This window comes from Haplochromis burtoni, unplaced genomic scaffold (genome assembly GCF_018398535.1).
Source record: "Haplochromis burtoni strain Fernald_Lab_line unplaced genomic scaffold, NCSU_Asbu1 Contig_53, whole genome shotgun sequence".
NCBI lineage: Eukaryota > Metazoa > Chordata > Actinopteri > Cichliformes > Cichlidae > Haplochromis > Haplochromis burtoni.
This window is the reverse complement of record NW_024582414.1, coordinates 1,741,831-1,755,522: the sequence shown is the minus strand read 5'-3', so window position 1 is coordinate 1,755,522 and position 13,692 is coordinate 1,741,831. Positions and strand designations below refer to the sequence as shown.

At 38.8% G+C, this 13,692-nt stretch overlaps 1 protein-coding gene across 1 annotated transcript in view; it reads right to left on the bottom strand.

Annotated features, from left to right (window-relative positions):
- Nucleotides 1–13,692, bottom strand: part of LOC102304759 (contactin-associated protein-like 4) — a 116,316-nt gene that overhangs the window by 17,923 nt on the left and 84,701 nt on the right. Inside the window, exons 12-17 of the mRNA XM_005923886.3 lie at nucleotides 11,772–11,891; nucleotides 11,423–11,623; nucleotides 10,615–10,777; nucleotides 9,466–9,593; nucleotides 8,667–8,837; nucleotides 6,394–6,612 (exon numbers count right to left, since the gene is read on the bottom strand). Coding sequence (XP_005923948.1) covers nucleotides 6,394–6,612; nucleotides 8,667–8,837; nucleotides 9,466–9,593; nucleotides 10,615–10,777; nucleotides 11,423–11,623; nucleotides 11,772–11,891 — 1,002 coding nt within the window. The remainder of the gene's footprint in view (nucleotides 1–6,393; nucleotides 6,613–8,666; nucleotides 8,838–9,465; nucleotides 9,594–10,614; nucleotides 10,778–11,422; nucleotides 11,624–11,771; nucleotides 11,892–13,692) is intronic.

Sequence of the window (13,692 nt, the reverse complement as noted above, 5' to 3'; positions counted from 1 at the left end):
TTTCACTCTTGGGGGAAAGAGCAACACGCCTTGGGTACAATGTTTGGGTGGAGGATTCAAACCCATCTTCAGCAGCTGCCCAAAGAAAGGATGCTCCCGGTGGTAGCACATTCAGGTGCACAAAGCAGATGCTGAGATAGCAACCTCAGCAGTCAGTTACAGCAACAAACATAATCCCAAGAAGACCAGCTCTTTGATCAAGGCTGAAGAGAAGCGCCTCGCAGCTAAAAGCACAGACAGACTTTCCCATCTTGGAAGAAGATTGGCAGATGGAGCGAAAGACCCTGGAGCATACTGCCATATCAACACTCCGCTAGAATACTGGCTGTGAGCTGACTGAAGCGAGCTGCTGAGGCTTTGCAAGATGGTCATTTTGCAGAGTTTTGACCTAATTCAGCATAGCTGGGCATGTGAAAAAAACAGCCTGATATACTGTAGCTTTGGAAAAGAAAAATCTACTGATTTCCTGAAGTTTCTGCTTTACACAATAAATGCATATCCATTTTCTGGTGCTTATCCTTGTCATGTTTGAGGGGGGGCTGAAGTCTATCCCAGCTACCATAGGGCGAGAGGCAGGATACACGCTGGACAGGTCGCCAGTTTGTCGCAGGGCTAATATAAAGAGACAGACAACCATCACATCTTTGGGAAATGTAGATTCACGTCTTTGGACTGTGGTAGGAAGCGGGAGCACCCAGACACAGGGAGAGCATGCAAACTTCACACAGAAAGGCCTCAGCCAGGTGGTGGAATCACAATCAGGGCCTTCTTAAGGTCCTGAGCATTAAGAGGATTTATCTACTTCATCCAGTTGTCCACCTGCACTTGGTGCCAAACTCTGCACATTTCATGTTGTCTGGTTGCTGCACACGTTGGTTTTACTATATGTGGAAATATTATTATATGGAACACAAAAAAAAGTGTGCACAGCGTAACCACAGTGAATTTTAAATGGAATGGCAGGAAGGAAGGGGGACTGATCATTTTAACCCTGGTGATTTTTTTAGGCATCCATGCAGAGCGTTCTCACTCCCGAGGCGTAACATGTTGACGTGTTGTCACGTCCCGCGGCGTTCCTGAGGAACGCGAAAGGAGACCTTCGGCGTTCTTATGGTACACGGCGGGTTATGGCTGAAATCCAGTGCAATGACGCTCCCGCGGTAATAGACGTTCCAGCCCTGTATTCCAGCCCTAAACCGAACCTTATCCCTAGCGCTGACCATAACCTTATTCCTGACCTTAACCAGGACTTTAATGATGTTAAATAGCGTGTTTCTAAGCGATTTGAAGAAAAAGAGCGAACATGTGTAGGTTCAGTCCAGACGGTTCTCATATTTCCTCTTTTTCCGAGGTCGTCATTTAGGAACGTGGTGGGTCGCCGAAAACGTAATATGTTGACGATTTGTCACCTAGCGTAAAATGTTACGCTTTGGGAGTGAGAACGGGGGTTGATCTATAAGGGACTGTGTCATGCCAGAGTACCCACACAGACATGGGGAGAACATATAAACTCCACACAGAAAGGCCCATGCCAGATGGTGGATTTGAAGTTTGCTTGGTTTAACAGCATTTGGGAAATTTTTTTTAAAAAAAGACATGGGGGGCTCATAATTATGTTCTCATCTGTATAATTCAGACACAGAGCTTTAAGTCCTGTGAATTTACTGATTATCTGCCATATAAATACAAAGCTGCCTTCCTCTGTATAGCCTTAAAAGAATCAACCAGAAAACAAAAAAACTATTACACAACCATGACCAACAGGGTTATGAACACTTCATTAACAAGCTACAGAGATTTAATAGCCCGATACTCCTTCACCGAAGCAGTATGCACCATTAAAGTCAGATGTGCCGTGTACCAGTACGCTCACCTATGATTTATTAAAGCATTGATTAATGTAGCTACATCCTAGGCCAAGTAACAATAATGCAAAACATAACCCATAGTGACATCCTGCTTAATTTTGCTGAATTGTATTGTTCATAAACTGCAAGCGTAAAAACAAGGACATATTAAGGTTTATTTATTTAAACCAGTAAACATAATTTCTTATTAAGTTACACAATTTTATATATTACAAATGAGATCCATTATTCATAGTAATACAGATGTCTTTGCAGTACTGTGAATTATGATTCCACAGAAGGCGTGTTGTGAACACTGGATTAACGATAAAGTTGAAGAAAGAGCGCAAAGACTGATTTTCAAGCACAGTTCAGATAGATTAATGTGTAGGCATCTGGATGTGTTTGGAACAGAAGTGGTGAATTTAAGAGGAAAATGGTGGAAAAATGTATGCAACATCTCCTAAAAATGACCAAAAGCTATTGATTTAATAAAAGAAAGCTCAGTCAGTTTAAACTGTAATGTTAAACAGGCAATATTACATTTTTTAAAAGAGTAAGTGTCGCTCATACAGTTAGGTTTATCTCCTCTAAAGGATAAAGCTGCTTCTTACAAATCTCATGAAAAGAAAAAACGGTAATAAGTATACGCATGTAGCCAAAGTCTGACATCGCTCGTTCCCCTGTGCTGCTGAGCTCTGCTAATGCCTCAAAATACACAGAGCTGCATTGTCACACCAGGCGACATGCTCCTTCATTGAACACAAGTGATTTATTTTGATTCAGTCCCACAAACACTCCCCTGGTAGTATAAACACTCACTAGAAGACCAAATGACAGCGTCAATGTTTCCTGTTGTTTTGGTAATGTTCGTTAAAAACAACATCACATAGCTTCATTTGCCATTTGAATTTACATGTAACTTTAAAAGTGTGACCCATTTTCATTTGTGTTTCAGTGGAAACTAACCGACATTTGGTTACACGGCCACAGAGTGGGTAATGATGAAAGTCAGACAATACATCTGTTTGGTTTTGGTTTCTTCTCAGGATTTATTCGGATTTAACATTTAGGTCCCATGGGTCACCTACCAGTTGCCTCTGGCTGTCCCAAGAGCGAGGCTGAAGAACAGGGAAGGTATTTTCAATGAAAGCCCCCAAACTTTGCGTCTGTATATGAGGTACAGAACAGCAGTCTGCGATAACTGACTATGAGTCTTTCACTTCCCTGTGGAGGAATTTTGGCTCACTCTTCTTTGCAGAATTGTTTTTAATTCAGCCTCATTGGAGTGTTTTCCAGCATCAGCAGCCTGTTTAAAGTCTGTTTAAAGTATTTAAATTCATGCCAAAGCATCTTAATTGGATTTTAGTCCAAACTTTGACTAGGGTTTCAAAACCTTCATTCTTATTAGCCATTCAGAGGTGGACTTGCTGTTATATTTCAGATCATAACAGCACATAACCTGAGTGTGCTTAAGCGTCAGGGGATGAACTGATAGTCAAACATTTTCCATCAGGATTCATAATTTAATCAATTAGGGCAAGTTGTCCAGGCCCTGAAGAAGCAAAGCAGCCCTAGACACTGGGCTAGTGTCTAGGGCTAGCTTGTTAGTGGGCTAGTGTCTAGGGCTAGCTTGTTAGTGGGCTAGTGTCTAGGGCTAGCTTGTTAGTGGGCTAGTGTCTAGAGCTAGCTTGTTAGTGGGCTAGTGTCTAGGGCTAGCTTAGTGTATACTAGGCAGAGTAATTGTATACTTTGTTATACAATGTTTGATTGTTGCTATGATGTTCTTTTTATCAAACGCTGTACTAGTTTTACGGCAGATGTAACAAGACACAAATCTTTTCTGTTGTCAGTCCACAGAGTATTTTCCCCAAAGTCTTGGAGATCAAGATGTTTTTTGAATTTTTGGATTCTTTTTGGTCAGCAGATGTTTTTGCCTCAGAACTCTCCCATGGATGCCATTTTTGTTCATTCTGTTTCTTACTGTTTCTTCAGATTGCAGCACAGTGTGTTGCTTTCTGAGATCTTCAGTTTGTCGGACAGCTTTCAGCAGGTCTGGCAGTAATCAGGCATGGGTGGAGATAGTGAAGTTGAACTCACAACCCTGTATCCCCATACCATGGCTTTTAACTCACTAGGGCTATGGCAGTTGCTTTATTCCTTTAAACTTAACTAGTCAGTATTACTGCACAGGTTTCCATTTTGGCTCTTTGTTTGCATTTACTTTCCATGTAACACTGCTTTTGTCAGTGATGTCTAAAACATCTTCAGCTGTCTAACAGATGTGGTGAACTTAAACTCTGGGAATAATAATGATATATCTCAATTATTGGAGCCACAGCTCAGAAAAAATATAAGAGAAAAAGTGAAAAAGTGAAAACAGGAAATGATTGAAATTTCAGAGACTTCACACTCTTTTGCAGAAGGCTGTATCTTTTAGGTATTTCACCAGTCTCTTTTGGTATCCAATTTCCTGCACTGATGCATCATAGAGGTGTCTGTAGAAGCCAACCTCCTCACAGACTTCTATCTCCAGGTTACAAAAATGTCATTTCTTTTGTGCTTGTAAAACTCTTACACCTAGTATTATTGATCTTCTACAGTACTATAGATAAATTGTTTCAAATAAGCCAGGCTCATGGAATTTTTGTAAGTGGTCTTGATCAATAGAATAGACTATCTGAAGGGTTCCAAAGTTTTTCTTTGTATATCGGTTGCTTTTTCACACATTCTCAGTCCAGTCCTCGCTTATGACCATTTTCACATCAATATTCTTTCAGTTTGTTTTTCGTTTGGCCACTTACCACTGAGTCATGACTTAATCAACCATAAAAAATGCAACTAACAGAAAGAATGAGTAAGTGTCGTGTCTACATATAACAGGCAACTTAGCAAAGAACCAATTTTAAATTAAATTAAATTAGAGACTTTGTTACTTTATTTACTACATTTCAGCCAGTGGTGTTTGAGATTTTGTCAAAATTGATAAAAGCAGTGTGGGACCTCATGACAATGAACAGAAGAAAAAGCAGCCAACATCTAAAGACAAGCTTTGAAGACAATTACAAGAAAGTTTGTCTAGGGTAGTTCAGACTATGCTGATGAATAAAAGTGGTCGTACCAAATACTGAGTTTCAAGCTCATTAGAAATGTAGTAATTTTGGTGTATTTACTATATTTCTAGGTATTTTTTGCAAATTTTAATAACTGGCTGCACTTACTTCCCATTTTCCTAGCAGAATGCACAGTTGGTTTGTGATGGTTATAATCACACACACCAAATATTACACTTTTTTAGCACACACAAATGGACATTACTTATCCAGAGTAATTACTGTTTAGAAAAACTGAATTCAGCACCGTCCTGCATACAGTATAGCAGAATTCTTTCTTGGTAAAGTCAAAATCATCAGCTCTTCTAATCACTCCTCACCACTTTCCAAATACCTAAACACCAACTGGATTGGACTCTAACAGTAAGGTTTGCTCTTATTTTACATACACTATGCAGATAATCAGTCGACCACCTCCAACAGGTGTCCATGTGGGACTTGTGTGGTTGGGTAGAAACTGCAAGAATTAAATTCTGTTTTTATCAGGTTGTCTTTGCATGTGGGCACATTTGCATGCGTGTTTGTACATATCCAATTCTGTGTAACACTGTGTAAAATATAAATAAAAAAACAGAATGATGGTTTGCAAATGGTTTGCAAATCTCATTAACCCATATTTTATTCAAAACATAACACAGAAAACATTTTAAACAAATGTTTAAAGTGAAAAACATAATTTTGAGAAAAATCCCATTTGAGGTCATTTTGAATTTGATGGCAGCATCCTCTTTTAAATTCAGCCTGAGGAGACAAGCTCCTGGAATTGTGGGAAAGGAACAGTGTCATCCCATATGGAAAAGATATATATAAATCTTATAAAGTTTGTATCTGTCTTGTGTGAAACTTGTATGAAAAGCATATAAGAGTGAAAACAGATATAAGATCCCTTGAAAAATTATATAATGAAACTTGTATGTTTTGGATACTTACTAAAACAATATATGAAAGTAATGAGAAAGTGGCCACTTTCATGAGTAATCACATATAAGTTTTTACTATTTCTTTTCCATATGGGATGTTTTTGTCTGATATTGTATTCTAGCAGCTAACAGTTGTGACTACTTCTCAACAACATCTGTAGTACAACTTTACAGCGTGAGCCATTATTCTGAAGTTGTTCCATCTGCCCACCTTTGCTGCTGAGAAATTCTGCCTCTCTAAGTTGCTTTTCTTAAATCTCCACTCCTGTTGCTGAGCTATTGTCAGCTGTTTCTTTTTAGTTTAACTTGCCCTTCTGGCCTTTTGAGACTTTTGAGATGCGTTGTTGCCATCAAATTCAAATCGAGACAATATTTTTTCTTAACAAAGTGGCTAATCTTGATAACCTTAAATTAACCCTGACTTATTTTAATCTAAAAATCCCATGTTCTCACTTTAAATGTTCCTCAGGTTTCTTAAACTTTTTGAAAAAAAAGTCAACTTTTGCTCCTCACCTATAAATAACTGGCTGTTTAGCTGAAGATGCATGAGTCCATCAGTGGGAGCTTCGTAGGTGGCGGCGGGGAAATTATCGACACGCAGCGATGCTTCCTTCACATTTCGCTCAGCTTGCACTCTGTGCCATCGGCTGTCATTCAACGGGAGGCTTGTCTTCACTCGTACATCCAGTGGCCCATTCCCCACATCAAAGGAGAAGACAACCTCCGTAGAAGCTGAAGAGGATTATTCACAGATAAAAAGATCATATAAAAGCCTTAAAAACAAACATTAGGTGAAGAAGCCTTCACATCAGCAGACCACATCTGATTCATGGAAATCTTGATTGAAAATGATCAAAGGGGTGTTTATTTTCACTGCAAACCACGATACTCCAAAGAATCAGTCCATAATCACACTGTGTCCAAAGCTGATGACACTCTTGAAGTTAAGGCTTAAGAAGTTAAGAGGTTTATCATTGATCATTTATTTATGGATGACAAAAACTGCACAAAATGTAGAGCCAGTGTATGATAAGTGCCAGTGCCAGACCATGCTTCATTTCCGGTCTGATACGCCCTTACTGTCATCTTCTCATTGTTGGCTGTCCAGTAGAGGCAAAGCTGGTAGTAGTTGGAGCGGGAGGATGAAGCTCTGGCTTAAATCAGTATAAAGCACATGATAGTGTACGTATATACAAATCTAAAGCTAATGTAGATCAGATGGTGCCAGAGTCGTCTGATATTGCTGTAACTGGAAAAATGAACTGAAGAGCACATGCATGCTATGTTGTTTTTTAAATTAAATTATAGCCAAATCAAATAATTACACTAATTTCAAACTGTATTAGTTAAGCATGTGGGCAGAGTAGAATGACTGCAAGGAGTCAGATTCTTGCTTTGTATTCAAAAAGAGGAAAGAAAGAAAAATCCAAACACAGTTGAGAAAACAAGCTTTGACTTGCAAGAAAGCTCTTTTTTCACTCATGTTTTTCTATTAGCAGCTAAAGTGTATCAGACTCTTTTGTGGCTTTTTTCAGTGATATTTTTAATAGACTTCTTTCTCCCTGCAGTCTGGCTGCAGAATGCGCCGTCTTTCAGCAAACCCATTAGTCAGTCATGTTCGTCCATCATCATATGTTGGCAGAAGTGTGAAGTGACTTCCTCCCACCGGCCCATCTGTTGGCAGCATGGACAGACAGCTGGACGCAGATCTGAGATGATTTAGAGACCAGCCGAGGGCAGGAAAAAAAGACTCACATCTGTTTGTTCCTGTGTGTGTCTGTGTGTGGGAAATTGCATGTGTGCTGAGACTGTTACAACCAAGCCTAATTTGAAATCAAAAGTAATGATAATACTAATGTTCAGTAATACATTTCTAGGCTCACTGGGAATCACTCTGTAATCTAATTTTAATTTTCAGATTTTTTTTATTCAGTTGGGTGGAAAAATATTGCAATTACAGGCCAATTAGTTGGAACTTCCTGATATATACGAACAGATATTTTTTAGCCAGCTCTTGTACTGTAATAGGCTTTTGAGGAACTGCTGCTGTGATTTTTGTTATTTGCCTTGACTGGACTGTCAACTGCAAGAAGATCAACAAAAACATGGGACAATGTAATCATCATAATTGGCAGCCTGTAGTTTGCATGCGGCTACTGACTTCTATGCACATGTTTGCTCTATAAAGAGCTGAGCAGTAGTACGACCTGAAAACCTTTGACCAACTAAAATATGTTTATATTGTCTATCCTGTAAAATAGTCAGATGTCTATTCATATTAATGTACAGAATTCACCTGCTTGCTGCTACTACTGCACATTCACCCATGTATATACATATTATTACTATATATAATGATATATTTCCCTCTACCCCCCCAATTTTTTTGCACATGTCGAGGAGCGTGTCAGGCTACATTTCACTGTGTGTTATACTTGTATAACTATGCATGTGACAAATAAAGAGCCTTGAACCTTAAGGAGGATTCAAGTCGACTTATTTTCCCTAGTGAGTTGCAGTTGCCAGGGAGTCACTCAGCAGTCTGTAGGCATCTGTGGCTAGAGGCTGAAGTTAGCAGTGTCTGAACAAATAAAAACATTCGTAAACACTGAGAAACTCTTCCCCTCTGCCAAGTTAACGTGAAACAAACTGCACAGTTAATCTCAAAATAGAAGCAGAAATGCAATAATCCCTCTTATAAACTGTCATTATCAGTTATTTAGAATAAATCAAGAAAGCATTGAGCATTCGATAACAATTATCCAGGACATTAAGTTCTCACTTACAGCTGAGTTCTATCCTGATAAAGTCCTTGATGCCCAAATTCTCCAGGAAAACCCCAGAGGACGATGTCGTTTTAAACAGGAAAGAGATGTCTGCATTCAACTCTCCCTGAAAGGTTGGGAAGTGAAGGTAGGATGTTTCCTTATCAAAAAATGCAGCATTCCAGAAGTTCTCTGCAAAGAAAAAGAAAATCACTTCTTAAATGTGTCATACCATATCTTTATGTTTGCTCATAAAAAAGGGATGTAAAACTTTCTTATAAAAACTTGATATATCACTTTGGAACAAAGCTTATTAAAAGAAAACTCATTATGATGGCTATATAATGAAAATCGCATGGTAAACAAATGAACCAACTGTTCAGCTAATTAACTAAGAATAAAGGCATAACTCCAGCTATGCTATCTCATTTAGGCTGATTTATCAGTAAGCCATTTATTTATGTAGTCATTAAACTAAGTGGTAAAATTAGAAGCAATTAACACAAGGTAAAATCTATCACTTACATTAGTTTGTTATATATCTTTGTGTTAGTTGTTATTAAAGAGTAAAAATAAAGTCATATTTTAGCTACTAATTAGCTTGTGCAGACTCTTTTCCCATTAACAAGTTAAATGGTGGGTGATTGGATACACTAATTACTTGAATTCTCTTCACTCTGTGGTTGAATAAAACCTACTTCTTGAGTACTCCATCAAAACATCATCAATATGTATGATATTCACATGGAGAGACCTGAGGTCTCAATATTTAACATCATCCCCCATTGTGCTAAACCATAACCAATTTAAATGGATTTACTGTCTCCATGACAACGTAGCGGTCCGACCCTATAGGCAGCCTCTGACCCAGGCCGATGGATGTCTCCCAGCACCAGAGACCTTACTGGGAGGGTCTCCTTATGGGTAAGCAGGCCTGAGTCCTCAGTCCTGAGGCACAAGGATGCAAAGAAGAGATAGCAGAGGGAAGATAAGAAAAACAAGAGGGGACAGAGGAGGAGGGTTGCATAAAAGGCAAAGAAATGCAAGAAAGAATAGGAAGAGAGTGTGGAAGGTGAGAAAGCATTGGTATTAGAAAGCTGAATAATCATGCATGCAAAGCAAAGGTAAAACTTGTCACCATTAAAACTCAAACAAAACTGTGTCTGAAAAAATAGGACAGGCCGTATTTAGATTAGTAACTCTTCATTTCTCGACTACGCTTGTCTGCTCTCAGAGGCTCACTGGTGGATGTTGAGAAAAGCTGACACAACATGTCTGAAACAATGTCTTGTGAAAACTGTCTCTGAACGAACGCAGGTCGAGTGATTAATCTGTAAATTCACCACACGAGCTCGACTCTGTGGCGCTTCAAATTCCAGCAGTCTGCTTTGTTGCTGTGAAATGTAGTCAAAAAATAAATCTGGGACTTTAGGCAGCATCCAGCGCCCGTGTATCTGATGGGATATTGATGGCAGGAGAAGAGTCTATAAAAATAGAGTTCCCCAGTACAGATTTAGACTAAGAGATAATAGAATGAAGGACCTTTGGCTATGCAGGCACCAGCAGGATTGGTTACAACATGGGTCTAACTGCAGAACTGGTCACAGGATTGGAGAAGGTGACCTAAATACAGAATTGCTTACAGGATGGATAAAAGGATTTGAATAAAAAAGGAGTGGATAACAAAAAGGAAGAGACATTTAAATATCTTGGGATTTGTTGTTTTATGGCTCTTTGCTGTTCAGTGTGGCAGGATGTCATGGGAAGCATCAAATCAGTTTGTAAAAGAATCTCAGAGACATGCACGTGTTTTCAAAATGCAGTGACACACTCTGCCCGCTTTCCATGATATGGTAACAAAAGCTATTTTCTTTTACAACACAAAGAATCAAAAACCCAGATTTAAATAGAACTTACAGCCTGGAGTGATACCATAATAGTTCACATTTGCAGTTCCAAAGTACAGTACCATTGGTCGTAGTCGGCATCACAGTTGCAGTGGTGACTTGGATCCAGACAGCTGTCCTGCAGACTGCAACCACACTGCTGGGTACCGGTCAGGGCTCCACTCCAAGATGTCTGGCTCTGACCTGGTCCGGCGCCTCCCACCCACCAGCTGAAAGGAGCACCCTCTTGAGCACACACACACACACACACACACACACACACACACACACACACACACACACACACACACACACACACATAGATAAAGACGTGATTAAGCATTAATTTATTTTCCACTACAGGGAAGAGTTAGACTGCAAATGCAATCAATTTCACAGTCATTTTGAAATGGTATGAAGACGGTGATTCCTATAAAGATAATGATAGCGTGGAAGGGAAACATCCCCAGTAGAGAATTTATCATTCATCTGTTTTCATTTGTTTATTTTTTATCATTTCATTTTTATCTTTGGCACAGTGATTAGCACTCAGTCAGTCAGTGCAGTCAGTGGTGATTCTACTGGTGATTCTAAATTGGCCATAGGTGTGAATGTGTCCAGGGTGTACCACGCTTCTCGCCCTATGTTAGAAGAGAATCGATGGATGGATAGATGGATAGTTAAATCTTTATTATAAAATCAAACCAATCCACTTAATTTGTGTTGCAAAATCAGTAACAAATGTGCAGCAGTATTGTAATATGATTTCTAATTTCTTACTAAATTAAATACATCAGCAGTTCACACCACCTCCCTTCTTCTGAATATCTTATGTTAAAAAGTTGATAAATTTAACACATAATAACTAACAACTATTTCTCCAGATGTTACCAAGTGTGTTGGAGAGGCGGGACTTCCTGCAGTGATAGGACAGTTCCTGCTCGCAGTGCTCTGATTGGCTGATGACAGCCACTAATTGCTCCTCTTCAGAGGAATAGTCAAAGTAGGCAAAATGTTGGTTTCGCTCAGCGGAGGACTGAACTCTGGTCAGCTCTGTGTTATTGTGCTGAATCACCATCCACGTCTTATCCTCTGGTGGAGAGACAGGCAGGGTGGAAAGACCAAGAGAAGGTGTGAACATAGTTACGCTGGCAGCCAAACAATCTTTCAAACTAAAGAAACAAACAAAAACAATGCACATTTTCTTTAAAAGGAAACAGAATACGTTTGTGTACCATACCTGTCATGTTACAATAAATCAGCTGGGGTTTGATTGGTCCGCTGCCATCCAAGTCTATATAGTAATGCCCTGACATGTTGCCTTTGTGTTTGTATGCCTCACATGACTGTTCATATATTGCTGAGGAAAAGAACACAATAAAAAACGTAAACTTTAATAAACTGGATCAACACTTATTGATTTCTTAGCTATGCTTGGGACCATTAAACCGTAACATGCATCCTAATAAATGGCAGTCAGACGTGGGCGATACAGTCAAACTGAATTCACATGATGTAACCTTTTTATTATTTCTAATATTGGCAATTGAATGATACAAATTTCAAACAACAAATACATTCTTGTTTATTTGTTGTATCTACATAAAGAGCCAACACTACCAGTTAATACATTATGTGTCACATCACATATAAATAACTCACTTGCTTTATGGCTCAGTCACACTAGAGTAAAAATAAGACTTCAGCTTATGAAAAACATTTTATTGTGGGGGATTGCTTTCACTTTTTTGCATACAACAGCCATTTTCAAAATGTTCTGTTAAAAACATTCTACTGCAAGGCGATTGCACAGATTTGCAACAGACATTAAATTCATAAATCCATATTGATTGCCAAAATGTTGCAATCAGTCTGAGTCACTCTGATATCCACTAATATCTTTGCAATAGAACTTAAATCAACTGGTTACCAATTCAATGCATTCTGGTTATGTTCCTATAAGAAAGCAAGGTTGTCAAACTCCTATGCCAGTACTTTTCTGTGCAGGAAGTAGTTCACTATTTGTGGGGACTTTTTAAATTTAAGTTTCTGTTCCAGACCTGTGAGGTTGTGGCAGGATTCTAAATATGGAGACAGTAAAATAGTTGTATTTCTTTTTAATTGAATTTCTGTGTATGCAGATGGCAACGGATTTGCGGCTTTCGGATTTATCACAAATAGGTTGGATGTAATTGTCAAATTGACCCCATGTCATTGCAGATTGATAGCAACATCTCAGCATCTAAAGTTGCTTTAAAGACAGCGATTGACTGTAAATGGCTGCAGATCTGACTTTGAAAGAAAGATTTCAAAGGCAATGAAATTAAATGTTCATCAAACACAGTCCCAATAATTTTCCCTAGTGTGACTGTAGTTACATAGACACCAGTTACATGGGCAAGTCATCTATGCAATTGTTTGCTGAAGATTTCCAGCAGTTGCAAGATAAAAGTGGTCATAACTTCCCTGTGGTTTCGTTGCTAGCAGTAGTTTGCAAGAAAGATGCTCATTTGTCTGCAAACACTCAGCAACTACTTGCTGACTAGTAGTGAAACTGTGAAAGGTGCACCGCAACCTGGAACTAGAAAGTGTTCGCCTTCAAATGATATATGACAAGTTTTTAAAATTCAGTAGTGAGGCAGAGCTTTTACTTTCAAGGCTAATGTTCTCCATTTCCAGTTTTTCAAGTCTCATTACTGTTCTACTTATCACTGCTACACATTTCTTGCTCTCAACCGGTCATCACCAAGGAGTCACTGACTGTTTTCAGTATAAAAGTCAAGCAGACTACATGCCCACCAGTACATATGTACATGTATACCCAGAGTATGTGCATAAAAAATTCATGGAAACATGAGAAGATTAGTGATTTTAAAATAATTAAAAACATCTATCAATTAAAATTTGTGTCCATCAATTAAAATTGTAACAATAAAACTGGTAATTGTGCGGAAAAAAAATTAGATGAAAGCAAATTATATAAAGCCCTACGATTACATAATGCTTGTTGCGTAGAATACACACACACATCCACAAGGGAATATGTCTGAGTCCATCTATGAGCAGCAACAGCCACGTCAATGCTTGTTTAACTTTCCCCAAGACACTGCCCTGATACAGTTCAAGAAAGGTTTTGACCCAAATTCAACTACCATAGCTGC